This window comes from Narcine bancroftii, chromosome 5 (genome assembly GCF_036971445.1).
Source record: "Narcine bancroftii isolate sNarBan1 chromosome 5, sNarBan1.hap1, whole genome shotgun sequence".
NCBI lineage: Eukaryota > Metazoa > Chordata > Chondrichthyes > Torpediniformes > Narcinidae > Narcine > Narcine bancroftii.
In genome coordinates this window covers 89,480,767-89,507,939 of record NC_091473.1, presented here as the reverse complement: position 1 = coordinate 89,507,939, position 27,173 = coordinate 89,480,767, and the positions used below count along the sequence as shown (strand labels likewise).

Sequence of the window (27,173 nt, the reverse complement as noted above, 5' to 3'; positions counted from 1 at the left end):
GAGGCTGCAGGAGTACTCTTGGCAAATCCATGGACACTCAGTGACTCGAAAGGGACTCTTTTGATTCACTTTCTCTTACTCTAAGGGGCACCAGGCAATACTAATGGCAACTCTTTGTCTGACCTATGACAGGCTAAAGGGAATTTCATGTAATATTACAGTTTCTGTTTTATTACATGACAATAAAACAGTCTTCCATCCCTCCCCTTCCCCCATCCCGAGTTAGGAATCTAAAATAACAGGAGATGCATTTAAGATGAGAGGAAAGATTTAAAAAGGAGCCAAGGATTGTGGATATCTGGAACAAGTTGGCAGAGGAAGTGGTAGAGGTGGGAATATTCATAACATTTAAAGACACTTAGACTGGTACAGGGGCAGCAAAGATTTAGAAGGAGGGATATGGGCTGAATGTAAGCAAATGGGACTAGTTTGGGTGCCATGGACAAATTGGACTGAAGGGCCTGCTTCCATGCTGTAGGACCCTTAGGCTAAAACAGTAACTGCTTAATTGTTTGACTATTTCTATGTTCCCAATTATAATTTTATCCCCCCCCACAAGAGGTCTTCATTTTCTTTTACTTATCTTGTTCTCTTCATACATTCAAAGAAGTGTTTAGTCAGTTTTTATGTTCGTTTATTTGCACACTCAATCTTTCTCCTAAACTACTTTAAACCCAGATATGCAATCCTCATCTATCGAGTTAGAAATGAAAGATGAAATCATGCATTTTTTAAGAAATTCATAGCATTGCTGAACAAAGTACTATTTAAACTAGTTCTACTTCCTAGGTCTGAGGCTATAGGTTACAGCAGTTCAAGTATTCATCCAAAGGTGCTGAATTTTTGTGTCTTCACTACTCTCAGACAGCATTTCAGACATGCCATTCCTCAAGTGATAAAAATCACTTCTTTCACCTACCTACCAATTATTTATAATCTATCTCCCCTAGTTATTGACCCAGCTGCAAAGATAAATGAATCTTTCCTGTTTAACACTCAATCTACACAATTAAATATTCCCCTGACCATTTTTGTTGTTAAGAACCTCAGTTAAGCAATCATAACCAGAATTTACAATCCCACAACATCCTTGCAAAGCTTTCCTGCATTACCTTCAGTGTTACCACACCCTGTCAGGTGAACAGAAATGAACCAGAACCAAATTGTCATATACAACTTTAACACAAGTTCCTTGCCTTTACATTCTATGCCTTAGCCAAAAAAGACCATTTCCCATGATCACTTCTGATGCATATACACTTACCTTCAGTGGATAAGGAACTGAAGATCCCATTCTCCCATCAGAATATCCCAGCAGAATGAATACAAGAGTAAGCCTACATTTACTCTCAAAACTACAAGATAATCTATCAATGGAATATTAGCTATTGTCAGTATGAATTGGATAGAAGACAACTCACCTCGACAGTGTCTGCTGCAGCAAACTTTGATGCAAGTGCTAAAGTATGTGAATTCTTTTTTGCTGTCAACATCCTTTCTGTGCACCTTGAAGCAATTTCATTTTCTTTGGAATAATCCGCTGATTCTGTTCTCTGTGTTGGCACTGACATGGGTGTAGAAGAGAGTTTAATATCTGGTATCATATCAGCGAAGAGATCCAGTTCAGGGTCTGTTTCTGGCCTTTTCTTGACACTAATGGTGAATTCCTCTCCTAGTTCATCATTCAAGGATGTTTTCTTTATCATGGTTCTCTGACTGGAGGATATCTGTGCAACAGAATTTGTTTTTCTACTTTCCTTTTCCAACACTTTATGTTGGTTGAAGTTATTATATTCCCAATTCTCACAAGGCATTTCTGAATGAGCTTTCAGTGCTAAAGAAAGTTTCATGCTCTTAGTCTGGGGCTTATTCCCTAAAGGAGTTAAATTAGATACATGCGGTTTAACTGACTGTTGTGTTATTTCTTTAGATTGATTACTTTCAGCAGCTTTAAAGTCATCCCATGGTTCATCATCAATTGTAATTTCCCCATATTTGTTTTTTTCAAAGATGCAATCTTTTTTAGGCTCAAGCAGAATTTCATTGTTGTCCGACTTGCTCCAGTCTGGCCATTCTTCAACAGATTTGTGAGTTTGCATTGAGCTTTGTGCACAGGCAATACTCAAAGTTTCATTGCCATGAATACTGTTTATGGACATTGTGGTCCTTTGCTCTTTATAATGGGCTGTATTGTTATAAAAGAGAGGGGGGAAAAAAATCAAGTTACTAACCGCATCAAAATTTTGCTTTACTTAGGTTCCATTTCAGTTATTCAATAAAATCAATTTAAAATATTATAAGAGGTATTCATGGGTGTATTCGACAGGTACGAATTCAAACATTATACAAGTGTCAAAAATATGCACATAATAAAAAATTAAATACATTTATTGTTCATAGTACTTGGCAGAGGCTGTAATGATTCGAGGAGATTGAAGGTAATGAACTGCTTCCCCCTTCATTTGAAGGCATCACAAACCTGAATTGGCTCGCTGACTCAAGTTGAATTAAAGACAATGGTTCGCGGAAGAATCATGATTCTGCAACCTGTGTGAAACCTTTCATTTTGCTCAAGGAATTGGTTATAGAATAACTATGAAACTGTAAACTCAGAAAACTACAAAGGTCACTGCAATGCATAACTGATCCCCCTTTCATCATAAGGATTAGATGGAAGAACATGACCAAGTATAGGCTAACAAATTATGAAGGAAGTTTCAATACATCATGCGAACAAATATCTTCTGTCAACAGGATAATGCTGTTCACCCTAGTAAGGACTTTTTCTTAGTTTTATGTAATGCAATGCAAGGATAATCACAGAAGAATTGTTTTATCTTGATTACGGAATCAGAATATTAGGTAAGGCGTATAATAGTTGATGGATGCAATAACTTTGGCCTTGTAATGTTATGGGCCCAGAGGACCCCAAAACCCAGCAGCAACAGAAATTCACCAAGACAAATGGTTACTTAAACAAAAGTAGTTTTTAATTTTCTTTATAACTTTAATTTATTACCATCAACTTAACTTGACCCCCTTCTAATTCTAAGCTCACATGTAATGTGTACATGTTCTTTGATTCACAGTCCAATCTCTCTTCTCCAAGTTCATCAGGTATCAGGCAACTCTTATACTGTGCACAGAATTTAACATTTATGTATTTTCACCGCTCAGGAAGATTCTTGTCAGTTTTCAGAGAGATATTCATTATTTGTTGGACACACACAAACTGATTTACTTCCATCAGTACTTCAGTGTCCTGCTGAAGAAACTTTCCCCATCAGGACTTTCCAAATGATAACCTTTTGTTCAGGTCACCAGAGTTCCTTTAGTTTCCCTTATTTCAGGTGAAACACCCTTGCCAGCCATTTCCTCTTGTATGGACCACAAGGGTTTTCAACAGGCTGAACTCAGAACTCACAACCACTCTTCAAAATAAGGTTTTAAACAAGCTACCAGCTTGTTGTACTGCAACCTCCAGAAGCCACTGCAGAAAAACTCTCTCTCTCCAAAGAATCACACGTTCTTCCCTCTTTCTGCTTGTAAAACAATTTGCTGGCTCCAAAATCAATTCCTGAAAGATCTTAACAGTTCCCTGAGATGGGCTTTTTTTAAAAAAAAACACCTCCTTGTGAAAACCTTCAGCAGTTTCCATTGACTTTACAAAGCCACTGGGCCCGCAGTATCTGATTTGCACAGAGCTCTTGAATTTAAATGAGATCTGTTTTGTTAAGTGCTTGTTCCTACACTAAAACCCCCACAATCTATCTCTTCCAAAAATATATCTATACATAATATAAAATATGATATAATCCATCACAGTATTATATGAATATATTAAGAAGAAGGTGAGGGTCCCATGCCAATTACCATCCAATTTTAAATAGCAGGATTTAAAAGAAAGCTTTTGACATCTTGGCCTTTATAAATCAAAGTATTGATTATAGGAGTTGGGATGTTATGTTGAAAATGTTTAAGACATTGGTGAGAACAAATTTGGAATATTGGGTGTTCTGGTCACCTGACTACAGGAAGGATATCAATAAGAAGAAAGAGTGCAGAGAAGATTTACTAAAATGTTGTCAGGTCTTCAGGAGTTGAGTTACAGGGAAAAATTAAACAGGTAAGGACTTTATTCTTTGGATTGAAGAAGAATGAGGGGAGATTTGATAGCTTTACAAGATTATGAGAGGTATAGACACACTGAAAAGCCAGTAGGCTTTTTCCACTTAAAAGATTGGGGGAGATAAATATGAGAGGTCATAGTTTTAAGATGAAAGGGAAAGGTTTATGGGGAATATTAGGGAGAAAGTTCTTCACTCAGAGTGGTAGGATTGTGGAATTAGCTGCCATCCGATGTGCTGAATGCGGGCTTGATCATAAGTTTTCAGAATAAATTGGATAAATACATGGATGGGAGAGGTCTGGAGGTTTATGGAATGGGAGCAGGTCAATGGGACTAGTGGAATGATGGTCAGAACAGACTAGAAGGGCTGAATTATCTGTTTTCTGTGCTGTTACAATTTATCATAGTGTTATGGACTTTGGATAATGCGAAGAAACTAATAAAATTGCCACTTGAGAATGTGTAATACTAAATCTATTCCTTCTTCTGAAAACCAGGTTCATACTGTGTATCTTATTTTTCCATTTTGCTAAGATTACCTTAGAAAGTGCATTTACAACGAATGAAAATTTTAAAATACAGGTATGCACCGCTTAATGTCCATGATATATTTTGTGAAATTGGGCGTTTTGCGGTGTGGACTTTGTGTGAACACCAGCAAAGCTATATGGGATATTGTAGTGTACTTGTAAGCTTTTTATTTGTAAGTAGAGATCAGTGTGGGGACTGACACAGGGATGTGGGCAGAGAGCAGGTCAGTGGGATCAGTGTGGGGACCGACACAGGGCTGTGGGCAGAGAGCAGGTCAGTGGGATCAGTGTGGGTATACAGTATACAATTTCTTATAGCTAGCGATCGCTTTTTCTAAATTGCTGTGGACTTGCTCGCGATAATTGAATAATTATGGAACCATGGATGTATATGTGGTCCGACATTGTCCAAACAGATGTTAAGTGGCACATGCCTGTAGTATATTTCAAAAGGCAGAATGCTTATTTTAATTTCTAGTGCTTTTTCAGGTCTTAATTATGCATCAAGTAATAGATCCCAAATGTAACAAATATTGAATAAAAGAACATATGGAAAAATTACACTGTCAACCAGGTCATGCTCACACGCAGTTAAAGTATGATCAAACCACTAGATTACAAGCCAGGATTAGATGGACCAACCTAGAGATGGCAATACTGCAGCAGTTAGAGTTGTTACCACACACCGGTGTTCAATCCTGACTTTGGATGTACAATTAGCATGTTCCCTTGAGACCACATGGAACTCTGTTTTCATTCCTTCCCTCTGGTCCTCCTCCCCCAAATAATCCAAAGACAGAAAATGCAGTAGATTAACTGACTATGTGGGTGGCAAGAGAACTAAGAATTGATTTTAAATTTAAAAAATTTTACATTTTTAAATTTAGATATGAAGCACGGTAATGGACCTTTTGGCCCATGAGCCCACGCCACCTAATGATACCCAATTGACCTACAACCCCTGGTAAAATTTTGAGGATGGGGAAAATTCACGCAGAAAGAGCGAGAACGTACAAGTTCCTTACAGAATAGGATTTGAACTCTGGTCCCGGTCACTGACACTGTAACAGTGTTTATGTTAATCATGATGGATTTATTAAACAGGTAAAGTAAAGCAGGGGATTGAGACTGATGGAAATACTGACGGCTTGGTTATGTGATGGGCTGAACAGTTTCATATTTTGTGTCTTGGAATTACAAAACGTTCAAATCTCATTGTTGCAACTGGGGTTCATATTTTGTGTCTTGGAATTACAAAACGTTCAAATCTCATTGTTGCAACTGGGGAATTTAAATCCAAGCACCATATATTTCGGCATACAAGTCAACCTACTGGTAAGTTGGGCCCCCATTTTCATGGCTTTATCATATATCAGGCGTACAAGTCGACACCCCAAAAATCACTATGACTGAGCTGTTGGGCATTGCCTGAAGGTGGTTGTTATTATGGAGCCTCTAGCAAAACAATGAAAGTATGAAGAGAGTTTTAAATTAAGGGTAATAGAAATGGCCAAGAAATCTAGCAACTGTGCTGCTCTAAGAAAATTTGAGAAGTTGGTAAGAGGTTGGAGAAAGAAAAGATATTTTAAGAAAAATACCGAAGAAGCAATATTTGATGAGAAGAGGGCTCTTTCATATGACAGAGTTGGAAAGAAATCACATTTCAGCTTGGGTACACGAAGAGGCAAGATTGCTACATAGTCACACAAAATAAAATAAGAGCATTTGCCCTTAAGTGGGCAAAGTCACACTCAGAACAGTAAAGATCTTGAAGCAACTGTTTCATGAACAAGAAAAATCTGATATTACAACAAAAAACAAAAATTGCTTAGAAACTACCAAAAGATGTAGATCATAAAGTTGTAAGTTTTCACCAGTTTATTATACGTAACCAGCAGAAAGACTAATTTGCATTTGCAAATATTGGAAAAATGGATGAAACCCCCATGAATTTCAACATGATAGGCATTAAAACAGAAATACAGGGCATGAAAGGAATAGGTTTACTGTGGTGTTATCGTGCATGGCCGATGGGACAAAGTTAAGACCCATGGTAATCTTCAAGCGCAATCTTAAAATTCCCTGCAGGTATTTTTGTACACTTTCATGAAAAAGGATGGATGGATGCAAGTAGTGTAAAACTATGGAAAAACCATGTGAGGAACAAGTGGCCAGGTGGTTTATGCAAGGAACGGAGTTTGCCGGTCTGGGATACGTTTCGTAGCCACTTAACTGAGAACACTAAAAGTAAATTAGCACTAAATATTACTTACATGGCGGTTATCCCAAGTGGTTTGACATCTATATTGCAATCTCTAGATGTCTGCTTGAACAAGCCATTCAAAGACCACGTGTGTCAAGAACTCTGTACAGTATAACTCTGTTTATCCGAAATGGTTGGGATCGCCCCTATTTCAGATTTTTTTTTCCAGAGAACTGGTCATTTTTAAAAACAGCCCAGAAGCAACAGCAAATCACTTGTAACAGTGTTTAGTATGAAATAACATTTAATTCACACCAAAAACATCCAGAACAAAATAAAATAAAGGGAACACCAAACATTTGAGATTCAGAAAAATCCAACACCAAACACTTGAAAATCCTCAGATATTTTTTCAAATCACTCCTCTGCTAACAGATTAAGATGCAGAACTGTAAATCCAATACCAAAAACTCAAAATTCTACTCAGAGATTTTTTCAAATGTCTCCGCCAGTGTCATTCTCCTCAGTAATGGTTTTTGTCTTATCAGTCTGTCTTTGATTTTATACACTGTGACAGAGTATTTAGAGGTGGTTTGGGGGGAATTGCTAGAGCAGCTTACACACACACATTTTAAAAACACAGAATTTTTGTAGAATGCTTTTTGCAAAAATGCAATAAAGTTGCAGAACACAGCTTGCCTGGGAGAACATAGGATCTTTGCAGGCAGAGGAGAACAGTTTTGCTCTCAGAAAGGGAGAGAGTGAAACAGAGAGGAAAGACACAGAAATTGGTTCCAGAAGGACAAAGCTGACATACTTTGGAAGGCTGCCTGGTCAAAAGAGAAGACTGCCACTCTGGAAGGTGACCTGAAAGAAAGAAGATAATCTGGAGAACCCTGAAGGGGGAATGTTTCGTCAGCAAGACTGATTGAGAAAGAATCAATTGCGGATGTCCTGGAAAAGGAATCTCTCTCTGAAAACCAGCAAGAACCCTCCTGAGTGCTAACTATTTGTCTGTTAAACACCAAAGCCTGTGTACTTTTTTAATGCTAACTTCTGTGCACAGTACAAGAATTGCCTAGAACCAGTGAGATTGGACTGTGATCCAAAGAACTTTTTAAATCTTAAATATACATTACACACACCTGCGCTTAATATTAAAGAGGGGAGGAGATTAAGTAGGTTAAGTAATAAGTTAAAGTTTAATTCTGTTTTCTTGTTCAATTATAATTAAAAACTACTTTTGTTTAAGTAACCGTGTTGCGGTGCATATCTTTTTTCTTTCTTTGGCTTGGCTTCGCGGACGAAGATTTATGGAGGGGTATGTCCACGTCTGCTGCAGGCTCGTTGGTGATTGACAAGTCCGATGCGGGACAGGCAGGCACGGTTGCAGCGGTTGCAAGGGAAAATTGGTTGGCTGGGGGTTGGGTTTTTCCTCCTTTGTCTTTTGTCAGCGAGGTGGACTCTGCGGTCTTCTTCAAAGGAGGTTGCAGCCCGCCGAACTGTGAGGCGCCAAGATGCACAGTTGGAGGCGAGATCAGCCCACTGGCGGTGGTCAGTGGTGCATATCTATTGCTGCTGGTTTTTGGAGTCTTCTGGACTCCGTAACAACACTGACATTATTTCCTGTTCTGTAATGAATGCACGTGCTCTAGTGCAATAATAAATCCGTCAGACCTGTTCAAAATGCCATCTATAGGAACTTTTTCTCCATTGTTGGCTGAGGGATCATCAGCATCATCTCCGTCATGGCGATCACCCTCCGTTAGAACCATTTTTGCAATTTCACTGTCGGTAAGTGCATGGACAACTGGAGCATCATCGTCAATGTTGAAAACTTCCAAAAAATCCTCTTCTTCCAGATTCGTGATGGTCTCAGAACATGTACTCCTTTCAATAAGCAAGGAGGTCAGACAACATTTTTGTCTCACCCGAAACACGGAAGGCTTTAAAATGAACACCCTCATCACTGACTTCATCAATGAACATTGTTCCAGGCCAGATTGTGCCAGGCATTTGATGTGGTGTCTTTTGTCAATTTGTTCCACGCATGGGCAGAAGCATAAATGGCATCCTTTATGATAAACTCCTTCAAGAAATTTCCCACACCCAAGCCTTTGTTCACAGCTGAAAGCATGTTATTCAGTATTCACTTTTCATTGACCTCAGGATGCCTTGATCGCAAGGCTGAACTAAGGATGTCATTTGGAGGAAGGTACATGACATGCACATTATCCTTGGTGAGATACTCAGCTGGAAGATGTTTCTCAAAATGTTTCTTAAACTAATCAAAGATATCCATAGTGACCCATGCCTTTCTGTTAGCGTAATAATGCACAGGTAAACAATGCAGCCCTTTGAAGCAACATGGATGCAAGCTTTTGCCAATCACAGCCAGCTACGTTAACACACCCCAGCACAGTTATTCTGTCCTTGGAATCCTTAATATCTGTAGGGGCTGCCTCCTGAGCTGTCACCATATCTTTCTGGGAAAATAACACCAAAACAGAGATGTATCATCAGTGTTATTCACTTGTTCCAGGGTCAAATCTCATCAGCTATGATCTTGGAAAACTCCTCAATGTATTGCTCTGTCACTTTGTGATTGGCTGATCCTTTCTCACCACTGATTTTTGATAATTTTAGGTCATTTCTTTCCTTAAATTTGCACAACCAGTCAGTTGAGTATTTACAGTTACCTTCTATGCCAAGTTCTTCATGGTAGATCTTGGCTTGTTTCATGACAAGCATGTGTTCACTGCGCTGCTGTCAGATCCAGTCCATCAATATCCACTCAAGGTCCTCGGATTTAACCAAATGCAGGTTCTTTCTGTCTTTCATCATCATCTGCTCATTAACAACCTGCATAAAACCTCAGAATTTTATCCTTTTGTCTCGTCAAATCATCAATTGTAGTTACTCCCACTCCATACACCTCTAAGTCTTTTTACAGTCACACACTGTCCAGCTTCTGCAGCAACTTCATTTTCTGCTATACGGACAGTTGTACACATCTCCTCTTACATGTGGCTGTACAGGTATTTTCAGTCACATCCATAGTGCTGTCTGTAGACCATGTTGCCATTGCAAAACCCTAGAGTGCTCCGTTGGAATAAAATGGTGAATAAAGCTGAAATGTCAGTTCGCGGCTGAAAAAAATTTCAGATAAATGAGGATTTTTTCCAGAATCCTCATTTATCTGATATTTTTGGGAGGTGAAATGATTTTTGGATAAATGAGGATTTCTGTTTGGTTCAGATATCCTCATTTATTTGAAATTTAAAATTTTTTTTTGAACAACAGGATTTTGGAGAATCAGATTTCGGGTAAATGGAGATGTACTGTACTTGGATGTCGAGTACAGAAAAATTGTTCACAAAAGGCGGGGCAATGTGACTGTGCTCAAAGCATAGGATAAAGTGAAAGTAGAGACTGTAATAAAAATCTTTTAAAAAGTGCAGTGGATGATACGCAAGATGATTTATTGTGGGACACTGATGAAGAAGCAGAGGCGCCTCATCAGATTCAGACTGGAACCCTTATAATGACAGTTTAAACTGTGAGATTCTGGCTGTGCTTTTCGATATCTTTTCCTCAGATGACGATAGTGATTATGAAGGATTCTAAATGTATTTTTTTCAATAAAACTTTTGTTCTAATATACTGGTAAACTTGTACACCGAATCGGCATTGAGCTTTTTTTTAGTTGAATTTAAGGTCTAATTTTTGTATCTGCCGCACATGTCAACCCCCACCACCCCCCCTTCCCATTTTTGAGGGTTTCAAGAATAGACTTGTATGCCAAAAATATATGGTAATTTTTTAAAAATAAAGTTAGTCTTTCAAGCATATATGTAAAAATCCATTTGGCTTACAGATGTCCCTCTGGAAAAGTATCTATTGTCCTGACTCCAGCATGGCCAATTTGTGATTTCAGACCCATCTTTGTTCAACACTGAACAGTGTCCTCGATTCCCAGGTAATGAAATGATGGACACAAATGCTAGCATTATGTCAACATTTTAAAAATTGGCAAAAAAAAACTTTTCATTTCGTGCATAGTAATTTTATTTATCAAGAGGAAAACCTGAAGGTGGCACACCAACATCTCTACTTTCTATAAAGTCTGAAATTTGTGATGCCATCAAATAATCTAAAGTTCTATAAGTGTATTATGGAAAATATACTGACTGATTACATCATAGCCTGGTTTGGTAATTCTAGTACCCAGGAACGCAGAAGGTAGCAAATATAGCCAAGTTCATCGCAGTCAGTGACCTTCCATCCACTGAACACATCCATGTGAGACACTTCCTCAAGGTGGCATGCAACATCATAAAGGACCCCATCACCCTGTTAACAACCTCTTCTTTCTTCAACTTTTTGGAGCCTCAAGTTCAGCACATTTCAGTTCAAGAACAGTTTCTGTTCAACAGCTATCAGGCTCTTGAACTTCCCCTTACTATGTTAATCATCAACTGCTCCAGCACCATGAAAAGACACATCTGAACCAGTGAAATATTCTTTTCTTGCACAACTACAACGTAATAGAGGTAGTCCTCGACTTCTGACCTACATGAGTTAATACGTACAGCCATACATATGAACTTATATTTTAAAAATTTTTTAATTAAGACTACTGTACAAGTACATATTTTGTATTAAAAGTACTGCATACAGCGGTCCACGCTCCCAGCGGCAGCCCGACGTTACCATTCCCTGTCGGCAGCCAGAGGTCCCCATTCCCCGACTTACAACCAACACAGAGTTAAAACCAATCTTTCAGTCCCCATTACGGTTGTAAGTCAGGGACTACCTGTATTTATAATCTCTTTCCGTATGGTAACCTTATGTATGCTGTTGAAGGGCTCTTCTTTTTTAAAAAAAGACCTGTTTGCCTGCAGCGAGTAAGAATTTTGGGCCTATGTACATTGTACTTGCGAGTATGACAACAATTTCTGCATTACCTTCCATAAGATTACTTTGTTTTGTCAGTATCTGAAACCTTGCAGACTGGGAATTTTCAGTGAGGTTTGTTTGTACTTTCTCCCTCCCACTTACAGGCTTCTTCTCAGGTGGAGAGTTATTTGAAAACAATTTGAAAGAATTGTTTAAAGCCAGAGAACTGAGATGCTCATTACTGTTGATGACATGTGCAGGGGAACCTTAAATTGAAAATAAAAATCAAGATTACAAATTAAACTTAAATTGTAGCTAGAATAATCAAACCTTAATTACCAGCATAAAGGCACAATTAACAATTTCAATCACTTAAAATATATTTCAATAACAAAAATGTTACTTGTCACTGCATTTTTAATGCTATTGGAAAATGAAAAACAAGAAGTGCTGGAAATCTGAAGTAAAAACAGAAAATGGTGGAAAGGGACATCAAACAGCATCTGTAGAAAGATAAACAGTTAAGTTTCAGGTCTGAAACCCTTTCTCATCCCAGACCTAATACTAATGCACCTTCCACAGATGCTGCCTGATCTACTGTTGCCAGCATTTTTTTTTGTTTTTAACTACAAACTTAGTTAGACAATTTTCAAATCCTGAGATGACATGTGTCAGAGCATCAACAAGTTGTCATCATATTAGTCAGTAATTCTTTTCTGTCTTACCTTCAGGGGTGATCTCAGTTGATTTGAAGTTAGGTGTTGTACGTTTGAAGATCTTTGCTCTTTCTCCACCAACTACAACCTCAGCTCCAAGAAGTGGCACCAATACTGCTAGACCAGAAAGTGTTCCTGATACCAGAGTGTTACTGGTATCCCTTAGTCCAAGCAATATCTGAGTAAGAAAATAGGTAGTCAGTACCTTTTTTAAAAAAAATCAAAAATATTTCATCAATCATGTTCAAATTGCATTATAAATAAATACATACCAGCTAAGATTTCACCATAACTGATGGTTCAGACAAATTACTATGGCTATCCTATTGAAGTCTTCATTATCATTTGTCATATATGTGGTTCAGTGTTTGGACTTATCACTGAATCAGAAATGATGAATTCAAGTTCCATCTTAACTGGAGTGAAACATGAGAGTCTGCAGATGCTGTGATTGTAGTGAAAACACAGAAATGCTGGAGGATCTCAGCAGGTCACGCAATGTCCTTCAGAGGTAAAGATATACAACATTTCAGGCCTGTGCCCTTTTTTAAGGTACAAGTAAAAACCAGTCAGGTGCCCGAATAAAAGGCCCAGGATGCTGCAAGACCTGCTGATATCCTCCAGCATCTCTATTGCTTTCACCCCACTTTAACTGGAGCACAAATTCAGGGTTGATTCTCCAGTGAGGGACAGAAATAAGATTGCATTAGAGTTGTTACTTTCAGATGAGATGATAAATCCAGGACATACCTACTTGTCAGCAGGATGACAAAAGATTTAAGACTATTTTGAAAACCAAGTTTCCTTGGATGTCCTAACAACTTATTTCACAACAAGGATCATTTAGCTATTGACCAAATGTGGTGAGCAGAGAATGGCACACTTACATTAGTGGTGGTAAACTACTGGAGAGGATTCTTTAGATCAGGATTTATATGCATTATTTCTCAGGATGGCTTTGTAAGGGACAGGTCATCCCTCACAAGGCTAATTGAGTTTTATGAGGAGCTAACAAAAGAAATTGATGAAGGTCGTGCCATACATGTGATTTATGTGGATTTTAGTCAGGCATTTGACAAGGTCCCCCATGAGAGACTCATTCAGAAAGTCATGAGGCATGGGATCCTTGGAACTGTGAGGATTCAGAATTAGCTTGCCTGTAGAAATCAGAGAGTAGTAGTGGACAGGAAGTATTCTGCCTAGAGGTCAGTGACTATAGTGCAGTTCTGCAGGGATCTGTTCTGGAAACCCTTCTTTTGGTGATTTTTATGTTTTATCAGGATGAAAATATAGGGGGATGGTCAGTAAGTCTGCAGATGATGCCAAGCTTGGAGGAATTGTGGATAATATTGAACATTGTCATAGGTTATGACAGGATTATAGACAGGATGCAGAGTGGGGCAGAAAAGTGGCAATTGGAATTCAATCCCAGATAAGTGTGAGGTGATGCATTTTGTAAGATCAATCTTGAAGGATTCTTCACAGTGTGGAAGAACAGGGGGACCTTGGGGTCCAAATTCATAGATCTCTCAAGGTAGCCCCGCAGATTGATAGGATAGCTCAGAAGGCCTTTGGTATTCTGGCCTTCATAAGTTGGGGATTGAGTTCAGGAGTTGTAAGGTGATGTTGTTCTAGAAATCTCTGGTGAGACCACACATGGAATATTGTGCTCAGTTCTGGTCACCTCATTGCATGAAGAATGTGGAAGCTATGGAGAGGGTGCAGAGGAAATTTATTAGGAGGCTGTCTGGATTGAAAATTATGTCTATTAAAGCAAAGCTTTTTCTCTTTGGAGTGAAGAAAGATGAGAGGTGACATAATAAAAGTCTACAAGAGGCATAAATAAAATAGACAGCCACCACCTTTTTCCACGGGCATGTTTAACAAACACAGAGGACATCTAAACAAAGTGAAGGAAGGAAGGTTTAGGGAAGACATCAGGGGAAAGTTTTCTTTTAAAACACAGAGCTGTGGGTGCCTGGAATGAATTCCCAGGGGTGATGGGGAAGGCTGGAACAATAGGGGCACATGGATGAAAGAAAAATAGGGAGTTATGAGGTAGGGAGGGTTTAGCTTTTTTGGTAGGTTAGCACAACATTGTGGGCTGAATGGCCTGTTCTGTGTTGTAATATTCTATGCACATGGGTTTTTGAGCAACCATTTGCTCTTAGTAGGACAAAACAGTGCTGGAGCAAGCCACTGTGTACTGCCCAAACCAGGTTGAAGGAACAGACTCTTGTTGGGGATGGCTGCATTCCCTGCTTAAAAGTGATCACATGTCTATGTGGGACAGACTCTCAATAACTCCCCTGTACTTCAAAAATGGATGGAATGGGAAGGGAAAGTATGGGAGAGCTACCTAATAGCCAGCTGGGGATCTTGGGAAAAAAAATCTAGACACTGACTACCTCTGGAATGAAGCACAGGGGAAATGTGAAGGTGACTGGTGTCATTCTCAGCTCATATTATGTCAGCCAGATTATGTCCAAGTAAGTCCTAGATTTAATGTCTCATCTGAAAGTGACAACTCCAGTACAATCTCATCTCTGTAACACACATGAGCAGAGCAGTGCTTCGAAGATGAAATTTAGGGAGCTGGCACCAAGGATGAGTAAATGATTGGTCAGAGCAAATCAGTACTGGAATTGGTTTAAAAGCATGATAGTGATGGAAGGCAGGATGCTGTATGGAGAGTATCTTCTAACAAATCTGTATGTGACAGGGCAGTTCAGCCAAGTGGTATCCTATTATACTATGTGGAAATTGAAGGCATGATGATCTTGAGTTGTAAAATTGGAGGCGATCAAGATATAGTGGATTCTCATTAATAATTTCCCAAAATGCTAAAATCTTGAGCAATTTCTGCAGAATGTAGGGTAGGAAATGCGACCATGCTTAAGGTAGGAGGAAAAGTAAAATCATGGAAGTGAGAACTACACATCTAAAATAAATATTGTGATAGCAAGATATAGAGAATGTTTTAATCACATGATTAAAAGGCAACATGCATTTATGAAAAGGAAATGTTTGGAATTTGGGGTTCATTGAGGATGTATATGATAGAATAAATGGGGATAAACCAATGGATCTATTTTTGAGTAGGCTTTCAAGGGAAAAGCAATAAACTTTCTTGCAAGTAGACACACAGTTTTTTTTAAAGATGTATAGCACAGTAACAGGCCCTTCTGGCCAAGGAGCCCGTGATGCCCAAATAGCTCAGTTAATATACAACCCTCGAATGTTTTAAAAGGCAGGAGGAAACAAGAGCACCTGGATAAAACCACACAGATACGGAGAGAACAAATTCCTTACAAACACCACCAATGTCTCTTCTACATGGCAGAAAATGGGCACAGACTGGAAGATCACTTTGTTGCGTGCCTCGGCTCTGACTGCCAAAATAGTGTGGTTCTCCCTGTGACCACCCATTTCAATTCCACATCACATTCCCTTGCTGACATGATTGTCCATGGTCTCATGTACTGCCACTCTGGAATCACCTGAAAATTGAAAAAGCAGCACCTCATCTTCTGACTGGACACCCTCCATCTGGATGGCATTAATATCAACTTCTCTGGCTTTCGTTAGGCAAAAGGGGAAGAAGTGAAGGGGTGAGGTTTTTCTCCAACTCAGTCTCTCCCTTCCAGGTCTCCTTTCGCACAAACCTCTCCCCTCACCATATCCAATTAACATCTTTTGTTGGTCTGAACTCTCCCCCAGCCAACACTATCTGTATTCTGAATTTTCTGGGTTTTTTTTTGGCTCATTCTGCTTATTCCTTGAAGGAGGGCTCAGGCCTGAAACTTTGGCAATACATCTTTGTCTTCTATAGATGCTGAAAGTCTAGCTGAGTTCCTCCAGCATTTCAGTATGTTTTTAGCACCGGATTCGAAACGGGGTTACTGGTGCGCAAACTGCTAACATTGCAACCCCAGTTCTTGTCTGCCAAAAAAGTCTCTAATCAATTATCAACAACTTGATTTTCATTTTTCCCCAGCACAAATGAATACCTCAACTTATACCCACCTGTGGAAGAATTATTTCCTGCAGATCTTCTGCTGAGAAGAGATCTGCATAAGTATCTAGGTGAGCCAATAGTACCATTCGCACATGTTCCTCTCGAATACTGTAGAGTTTCAATAGAACAGGGATCACATGCTCTCGAAAGGCATTGGGTGACAGGAGACAATTGAATTCATCACCAGATGGATCTACAGCAAAGCAATTTAAACAATTTATTTGATGTACAGCTGATTTTGAAAGTCGACAATTTACATTTGATAATGTACTTTTCCTCCCAACAATATTTAGTTTTGATGAAAGACCACATCCACCAATTTACATGAATTTTTTCAATCCAAACATCATTTTCTGCACATATGCAGATCCAATTAAATAAATTAACCTTGCTAACGATGACCACCCATCACATACAACATAAAAATAAAAGGAGCTGGCACATGAAGGATTTCTTTTCAGCTTGGCCATCCAATATCAGCAGAAAGAATCCTGAGATCCAATTTATTGCAACTTAATGCACATACTCCAAAATCATGCCCCAAATCCCAAGTTACTAGCTTCTTATTGCCAGATTCTCAAATTGTCAATTTGTGGTTGGCTGTTCATCACATGTAATAGGAATTTAAATTTAAACAAACTGAACTTACTTCATCTAGAACTTTTTACAGCTGATGAAAAGCAAGAATCCTTTATCCATTTAGATTCTGGTCATTTTTAACCTTTCATAACACTCCAGACTGGACCCATGGGTAAACTACAGTACAAACCAGTTGTGGTTGGGTATAAAACTAGTCCTGGAAAACTGCGACACAGTGTATATGCACTTGTTGGTAGTCCTGGAAAACTGGGACACAGTGTATATGCACTTGTTGGTAGTCCTGGAAAACTGGGACACAGTGTATATGCACTTGTTGGTAGTCCTGGAAAACTGGGACACAGTGTATATGCACTTGTTGGTAGTCCTGGAAAACTGGGACACAGTGTATATGCACTTGTTGGTAGTCCTGGAAAACTGGGACACAGTGTATATGCACTTGTTGGTAGTCCTGGAAAACTGGGACACAGTGTATATGCACTTGTTGGTAGTCCTGGAAAACTGGGACACAGTGTATATGCACTTGTTGGTAGTCCTGGAAAACTGGGACACAGTGTATATGCACTTGTTGGTAGTCCTGGAAAACTGGGACACGAATCTAAAGGGTTAATCTAATTTTAACTAAAACCACTATTCAATGCATATTCCTCATCAGCACAAAATTTTAATACTGGCTCTAAAATTATATAAAACATATTTCCAAGCAAATAATAATAGCCAGTATTGCTTATGAAAATGAGATATGGGGATAGGATAAGAACTGGTTTAAAAATTAACATTCCTCTGAACCAAAATCAAAAGGGGAACTGCAAATGTAGAAAATACACTGCCAATCAAATTAGTTACTGCACAAGGACAATGTTATACACATGAAATATTTCCCCGCCCAAAAAAAACTCTTATCCACATGTTAATCTACCATAATGTGGCCTTTAAAACATAATATTGTTCATTTTCCCCTACAAATGCAAATCATATTACAAAGATTAGCATTCATTAGTTTTTCTTGAGGTTACAACCTATCCTTTACAAAAACTCAGGCAGCTTTAAACACATATTGAACGTACCAGTTTTTGGCCTGAGAAGGTGAGGAAGAAAGCTTTTGATCGCCACTGGTTCTGCAAACACCAATGGAGTTAGCAATTGTGGCACTAAACGAGAGGCCATAAGATTTTCAGGCAAAGCCTGGATTCGATCCAACAGGAATCTGTTATAAACAAGACAATTAATATATTGGTCATGCTTAAACTCTAGCCAAAGGATAGAATTGATGGAGCTGCAGGCAAAATGCTTGCTTCACAAAGCACATTTAATTGCAATGAGAGCACTATATAATTCCTGACATGCCTGATATCAGTCAGAAGGGATTTTTATTCCAAAGCTCCTGAGCAATATCTACCTAATTCCTTGTGATTATAATATATACAAGAGGAACTTTGTCCATATCCAGCATTAATTGTAACTTTGGAAACAAAAATAACAGAATAGAAAACAAAATGTGCCATTATATTGACCGTGAACTTTCACTCAACTTAATTTCAGGTGAGCCTTTTGTAATAATTTTTATAATTAAACCAAGTAGTTGTTATTACCCTTAGAAAAAGTGACAGAGGGAGTCACGTGATGGAGTAGTGACTGGTCGAGTAGAACCAGCCCTCTCCAAAGACAAAGGAAAAAAAGAGAGCCCAATAAACACAAAACACAGGAAAAAGATAAAGTTACAAGGAAGAGCCAGGAGATGGCACCGAAAAAAGAGAAAGCAAGAATATCAGAGAAAAGAGAAGAAAGAAAATACCCAGAAAAATAAGACGATGGCCATACCTGCATACGAGAGCTGGGAGCCACCGTGAAGAGGATCGACTGACCCCCAAAGCTGGTGAGTGCCGGGAGGAGCAGTGACCTCCCAATTGGTAGACTACAAAAATGGCTCACGGAGCCAAAGGTAAACAAAAGAAAATTCAGACGCCAGTGGGAGGGGGGCCCAGCTGAGGGACGCCCAGCACCGGGACACTCAGCTGGGTGAAGCCCAAAGTTGAGAAGAGCTGGAGAGCGGTGAGCAAAGGAACGAGGGGTTGGAAGAGGGCAATCGGCGGCGGGGCAAACAACAACCAGACGACCTGCGGCAGGGGGCCCAACAGTGGGTTGACCTGCAGCAAGAGGCCCAGCAGCAAGAGGCCCAGCAGCAAGAGGCCCAGCAGCAAGAGGCCCAGCAGCAAGAGGCCCAGCAGCAAGAGGCCCAGCAGCGAGGCCCAGCAGCAAGAGGCCCAGCAGCAAGAGGCCCAGCAGCAAGAGGCCCAGCAGCAAGAGGCCCAGCAGCAAGAGGCCCAGCAGCAAGAGGCCCAGCAGCAAGAGGCCCAGCAGCAAGAGGCCCAGCAGCAAGAGGCCCAGCAGCAAGAGGCCCAGCAGCAAGAGGCCCAGCAGCAAGAGGCCCAGCAGCAAGAGGCCCAGCAGCAAGAGGCCCAGCAGCAAGAGGCCCAGCAGCAAGAGGCCCAGCAGCAAGAGGCCCGACAAAGACAAAGAAGTGGCTCATCAGAAAGAGCTGAAGAGACACAGATACAGAGTAGAGAAGAAGAGGACACAGACACAGAAAAAGAGAAGGAAGACTAAGATCTACACAGGAAAGAAGAAGGTAAAGCAAATGGACAGACTATAGATAAAGTCTTTTTTCAAGACCAAATGAGGTAATTAAAAGAATTGCTAACATTTGAATTTAGTGCAATTAAAAGAAAAATGAAAAGAGCAGAAGACAAAATGCAAAGTTTAGAGTTGGTCATGACAGAAATAGGAAAAAGAATAGAAAATGTGGAAGAACGAGAAACTGCTGTAGAAATGGAAATAAATGAATTAAAAGGAAAATTGGAAAAAAGAGACAAAGAAATTAAGGAGACTCAAGATTTGTTATCCCAGAAAATTGACATGTTGGAAAACTACAGTAGGCGAAACAACAAAAATAGTGCCCTGAAAGAGGGCAAAGAAGGGACAGACATGAAGGAATTTACAAAAAAGATGGATCCCAAAGGTGTTGGGAGTGACAGATTTACAAGAAGAAACAGAAAGGGCACACAGAACACTAGTACCAAAGCCACAACCACACCAAAACCGAGATCCATTTTAATAAAATTTCTAAGATATACAACAGGAGAGAACATACTGGAGTGGGCAAGGAATAAAGTAAGAGAAGACAAGTAGCCGTTGGAATATAAGGGACAAAAATATTTTTTTACCCGGACATAAGTTTTGAACTTTTAAAGAAGAGGAAGGAGTTCAATACGGCGAAAGCGATTTTATGGAAGAAAAGCTATAACTTTATGCTGAGACACCCAACAGTACTATTTATCCCTGGGGAACAGAATAGGCCATTCTCAGATCCAAAGAAAGCCCAAGAATTAGCAGAACGTTTGCAGGATAGGAGAAGAGATGAGGAGGAGTAACAAGAAAGAAGACTGGCAAGAAAATATACAAAAATAATATAAAATAGAGACAATGTATATATTGAGATTTAAATATGAAAAAAAGGGAAAGGAAGGAAAGAAGGGGAAAAAAGAGAGCTTTGTTATATGTACAGAAAAATAGTTTTCTCTGGGGGGGTTTGGGGAGGACAACCGCCACTGCAAAAAATCGGTTGACGCTTGTGAGTATTATCGCAAACCAAATGGAAAGGGGAGTTGTGGTTGTCCGGCAAGGGACAAGGAACAACCGAAGGGGGGGGGGTTATTTGGGGTTAAAGTGTTATTGGTTGTGGGGATTATTGGGGTATTTTATGCTTTAAGCATGTTGTCATATATTGAGATTAAAAAGGAAAACAAAAAAAATGGAAGAAAGGGGATGGAGTGCTGAGGAGGCGGAAAAGAAATGAAAACAAAGATATAAAGTGTTATTGGTTGTGGGGATTGTTGGGGTATTTTAACAGAAGAAAGGGGATGGAGGTGGAAAAGAAGTGAAAACAAAGATATACGATGGCCACGTTGAATTATACGACCATAAACATTAATGGATTCCGTGTGGAACCTTGCAGCCGGAGGTTGTGGATTAACCGTGGGATTTGATTGGGGAAAAAAATTAATGGAATACAAAACCAAATTAAAAGGAAAAGGCTACTAACATTACTGAAAAAGGAAAAAAACAGTTATAGCATTTGTACAGGAAACGCAGCTAACGGAGGCGGAACATAACAAATTGAAGAGAGACTGGGTAGGAATCATAGCGGAAGCATCATATAATTCAAAAGTTAGAGGAGTAGCAATACTAGTTAACAAAAATGTACCAATTAAAATAAAGGAAGAAATAGCAGACCCAGCAGGAAGGTATGTAATGATAAAGTGTCAGATATGCTCAGAATTTTGGAATTTGCTTAATATATACGTGCCTAATGATGAAGATCAAGAGTTTATGCAAGATTTTTTTTTAAGATTGCAGATACACAGGGAAACATTCTGATAGGAGGGAACTTTAACCTTAATTTGCATCCAGTGTTGGATAAAACTGGAAAGATAACTAACAAAAAGAATAAAGTAGCTAAATTTATGGTTAAATCAATGCAAGAAATGAAACTAATGGATATATGGAGGAGGCAACATACAAAAGAGAAGGAATATTCATATTATTCGAGTAGGAACAAGACATACTCAAGGATTGATATGCTTTTGACGTCGGCCCATTTTTAAGGGAGAGTCAGGAAAACTGACTGAGCTATACTACTTTCAGATCATTCATCCCTGTTATTAGCAATAGAACTGGAGGAACATTTAGATGAAGGTCAAACCCATGCTACTCAAAAGGCAGGAATTTAGAGAGTTTATTGAATGCCAAATTAAAATATACTTTGAGACAAACATAGTCTGTAAAAGATAAATTTATACTATGGGATGCAATGAAAGCCTTCATCAGAGGACAGATAATAAGTTATGTAACTAAGATGAAAAAGGAATACAATCAGGAAATAGAACAGCTGGAAAGGGAGATAGCGATTACAGAAAAGGAATTAGTGAAAAGGGAGGATATAAAGAAAGAGTTGGTGGACAAAAAGTAAAATATGAAATATTACAAACATATAAGGTGGAGAAGAACATAATGAAAACAAAGCAGAAGTATTACGAATTGGGAGAAAAAACACACAAAATATTGACCTGGCAACTTAAAACAGAGCAAGCTAAAAGACCGTATTGGCGACAAGGAAAAAGGATAAACAAATCACATACAACCCAATAGAAATCAATGAAAACTTTAAGGAATTTTTTAAACAACTATACCAAACCAAGGACGAGGATAAAAACAATAAAACAGATGAGTTTTTAGCTAAAATCGAATTGCCGAAATTGCAAGTAGAGGATCAAAGCAAAATGATAAAACTGTTTGAAATGGAGGAAGTATTAAGAAAGCTGCCGAACAATAAAACACCAGAGGAGGATGGATTTCCAATAGAATTTTATAAAACATTTAAAGAGTTATTAATTCCACCCCTCCTGGAAGTAATGAATCAGGTGGAAGAAACAAAACTTTCCAGAATCATGTAAGACAGCAAGAATCACAGTAATACTAAAGAGGGGGAAGGACCCATTAACACCAGCATCATACAGACCAATATACTTACTAAACGCAGATTATAAGATAATAGCAAAATTATTAGCAAACAGATTGGGCAACTGTGTACTGTAAGGTAAAACATCATGAGATGGGAATGTGTAGGGAGTTACCCTGTACAGGGCAGTAACAAGAAGGGGAGGTGTCCTTGTACTCCTGTTAGGTAAAACATCATGAGATGGGAATGTACAGGGCTGTAACAAGATGTAAATGCATCCTTGTACTTACAAGATAAGAGAGACATTGATGGATTGAGAGGCAGGAAGCTAGCAGGGAAAGGATAGCAACAGTTTTAGTCATTGGACAAGTAATGATATGATGATGTTCTAAGCATGTATCCAAGGGTATAAAAAATCACCATTTTGCTGATAACGGCAGAATGCATTCTCCGACTAACTTGTTAGTCGCAAGTGTTACAATCCGGTAATAAAGAACAAAGAACCCTGATTTCGACTCAGCCTGGTGTTTGTCTCACTCATTCATGAACAAAGCAGACCTAACAGTACCAAAAATAGTAAAACAAGACCAAATTGGATTTGTCAAGAAAAGACGAACAGCAGACAATGTTTGTAAATTTATTAATTTAATTCATGCAGCTCAAGGGAATAAAAGACCAACGGTGGCGGTTGCGTTAGATGCAGAGAAAGCCTTTGACAGGGTACTCATTTAAAGTGTTACAGAAATTTAATCTGCCAGAAAAATATATTAATTTGATTAGGGCATTATATAATGGACTGTTGGCGAAAGTAGCGGTAAACTGATATGTATCGAGCCAGTTCAAACTAGGCAGATCCACTAGGCAGGAATGCCCATTGTCCCCCTCACCGTTCGCCTTGGCAATAGAACCATTGGCCGAACTGATAAGAAAGGAAAATAAAAGGGATAAAAATAAAGGAGAATGAGCATAAAAATCAGACTATTCGCAGGCGACATCATAGTATACCTAAGACCAGAGAAATCAATAAGAGTTATTCAAGAAACTGAAGGAATATGGAGAAATATCTGGGTATAAGGTCAACACAAATAAAAGCAAAGTGAAGCCAATGAGTAATGCGGACTATAGAAAACTCAAAAAAGAATCTCCATTTAAATGGCGATAACAAGCGATTCGATACCTAGGTATCAGGATAGACAACAACCTAAACCACTTGTACAAACTAATTAACCATTAATAAGGAAAATACAGGAAGACTTAGAAAATTGGAAATGAATTACAGCTAATGTTGATAGGGAGGGTGAATTGCATTAAAATGAACGTATTCCCACGGGTACAATACTTATTTCAAACAATTCCCTTAACAGAGAAATTCTTTGCAGAACTAAGGAGAATAACAAGGAAGTTCTTATCGAAAGGGAAAAAATAAATAAATCGAGAATAGCGCTAGACAAATTAACAGAGAGGTATAATCAAGGTGGATTGCACTTACCAAACTTCAAAAATTATTACAGAGCTGCGCAATTAACGTACTTATCAGATTTTTACCAGATGCATTGGACTAAGATAGAACTAGATAAAATAGGAGAAAAGGTACCGGAGCATATACTTTATAAATGGGATGAAAAGCTGGTGCAATATAACAATTCACCAGAACTACATTACTTACTTAATATATGCAAGAAGATACACGTAGAAAGAAAAAAAAATTACCAAATACCAAAAATGCTATTGACGCAAAATCCACTAATCCCTTTTACAATAGACAATTTTTTTTAGAGAATGGGAGAGAAAAGAAATCAAGAGAATAGAAAATTGTTTTTTTGGGAAACAATTTATTAACACTTGAACAGTTGAAGGACAAATACGGAATAACCCACGATACAATGTTTGCATACCATCAATTGAAAGCTTATTTAAAGGACAAATTGGGAAGGAGATTGAGACTACCAGAAGGAAGCAGCTTTGAATATGTAATTACGGACACAATGATAATTTATAACAACCATGTACATTAAGCTGCAAGGCAAGGAAAATGATGAAATAAGGTACAAACCTAAACAAAGATGGGAAAAGGATTTAAACATAAAGATAAAGAATGAAACATGGGAAAAGTTATGTTTTGGAATTATGAAGAACACAATAAACACAAGGCTACGTATGATACAATATAATTGGTTACACAGGCTATATATCACCCCTCAGAAATTAAAAGAATGGGACCCAACAATATTGGATAAATGCTTTCGCTGTAAACAGAAATTGGAACAACAATACACTCAATTTGGACATGCTCAAAAGTGAATACTTTTTGGGAAGAGCTAAATCAAATATTAAGTAAAATCACAAAAAAAACAACATACCAAAAAAATCCAGAAATTTTTCTTATAAATAAAATAAGTAAAGAACTAGGTCTCAAATTGGAGAACACAAAAAAGATTCATTATGATAGCCTTAGCAGTAGCAAAAAAATGAATAATGTCAACTTGGAAAATGGAAGAGAGCCTAAAAATACAACAATGGTACATGGAAATGAATAAGTGTATTCCATTGGAAAAAATTACATATAATTTAAAAGACAAAGTTACATCGTTTGAACAAATTTGGGAACCATACATGAAATATAACAGAAAATGCTGGCCTCGGACCTTCACCCCCTAAAGTGATGAGGATAAACATGATCAGATTTAATGTGTAAAAGTAGATGACACGTCTTTCTTTTTTGTTTTACTTTTGTATGAAGATGTTGTTTTATTGTACTTTATATGTTCAATATTTATTGATTTTGGAGGGGGTGGGAAGGGGAGAAAGAAGGGAAAATGTCACTGTGTATATTTAATGAGAAAAATTTGTACATATTTTTGTTGATATGGTTCATAGTGCGATAAATAAAAAGTTACAAAAAAAAGTGACAGATAAGAATGAAAAGAAAAACCACAAAAGATAGATAAAGGAGAAAAACTTCAATGATCTATATGAATTATCAAAATTTCCATCAGTCACAACAGAGTATGGATTTCTCAATGACATAAGAATACAAGAATACAAAAAAAAGGAGCAGGAATAAGCCATTTGACCAGTCGAACCTGCTTCACCATTCAATGTGATCATGGCTGATCTGGTGATATGCTCACCTCCACCTATCTGCCTTTTCCCCATAATCGCTTACTTCCCAGATAATATAGAAATCTATCCAATCTTGTCTTAAATATGTTTACTGAGGTCACCTCCACTGCTTCAAATTCCATAGATTCACCACCCTCTGGGAAAAGCAGTTCTTCCTCATCTCCTAAATTTACTTCCCTGAATCTTGAGACTATGTCCCCTTGTTCTGGTATCCCCTACCAATGTAAACAACTCATTTTCTCTTCATTGGCCAACCTCTTCATCCCTGGAATCAACCTGGTTAACCTCCTCTGCACCACCTCCAAAGCCTGTAAATCCTTCCTCAAGTAAGGAGATCACAACGGCACATAGTACTCCAGTTGTAGACTCACCAGTACTTCCTACAGTTACAGCATAACCTCCCTGCTCTTAAATTCAATCCCTCTAGCGATGAAAGCCAACATTCTACTTGTCTGCTTGATAGCCTGCTGCATCTGCGATTCATGCACAAGCAACCTCAAGTCCTGCATGCCACAATCGCTTGCCATTTAAATAATATTCTGATCTTCCATTCTTCCTTCCAAAGTGGATACCTTCACATTAGCCAACATTGTACTCCATCTGCCAGATTCTTGCCCACTCACTTATCTCTCTGCAGATTCTCTGTATCCTCTGCACAATTTGCCTTTCCACTCAATTTGGTGTCACCAACATACTTAGATACACTACACTCTGTCCTTTCTCCCAGTTCGTTTGTGTATACTGTGAACAGTTGCGGACCATGACCAACCCCTGAGGCACTTTGATCGCCATTGATTGCCAACCAGAAAAACACCTCTGCACCAAATTCTCTGCTTTCTATTGGTTAACTAATCCTCTATCCATGCTAATACCTCACCACCAATTCCATGAACCTTATCTTCTGTACGTCTTTTATGCGGCATCTTATTCTTACATGATTGATACAAAACATGAACCATACTGAATAAGTAAGAGCTGTAAGGCTAAAGACACAGGATGGATTTGGAAAAATTCCTTTCTAAATTCAAAGGCTTGTTCAGATGCCCAGCTTTAAAATCAATTTAAGTCTCATTCCCACCCTTCACACCCCCTTTCACTACAAGATATCACTATTCTAACCAATGAAATCATACAAGAACAGATTGCAACTGATTTGTTTTAAACATTTTAGAGGCTGAATGTGTGACAAATTATAGATATATTTTTGGGAGATAAAATGGGACAGGTTTGTTAGTAAAGGTCACATACAAACACTTTAAAACAGATCTTATTTAAAATACGGGAGTTCTGCTCATGCTAGACATATCAGCACCAGACCCTTTGCAGAAGCTTTGGAGAGTGTCCAAGAGACTTCACTTATGGATTGTTGTTTACAAAAAGGCAACAGATTAAAGAACTTGTCAGAGCCGCATTCTGTCTGGAGTAGAACTAGCTGTTCTT

General features: G+C 38.6%; 1 protein-coding gene across 5 annotated transcripts in view; it reads right to left on the bottom strand.

The window, feature by feature from the left end:
* scyl3 (SCY1-like, kinase-like 3) overlaps positions 1–27,173 on the bottom strand; it is a 72,724-nt gene that overhangs the window by 5,953 nt on the left and 39,598 nt on the right. For all 5 annotated transcript variants that reach the window (XM_069938269.1, XM_069938270.1, XM_069938271.1 and 2 more), the window contains exons 8-12: positions 18,160–18,299; positions 16,504–16,688; positions 12,487–12,655; positions 11,830–12,027; positions 1,422–2,185 (exon numbers count right to left, since the gene is read on the bottom strand). In XM_069938269.1, coding sequence (XP_069794370.1) covers positions 1,422–2,185; positions 11,830–12,027; positions 12,487–12,655; positions 16,504–16,688; positions 18,160–18,299 — 1,456 coding nt within the window. The remainder of the gene's footprint in view (positions 1–1,421; positions 2,186–11,829; positions 12,028–12,486; positions 12,656–16,503; positions 16,689–18,159; positions 18,300–27,173) is intronic.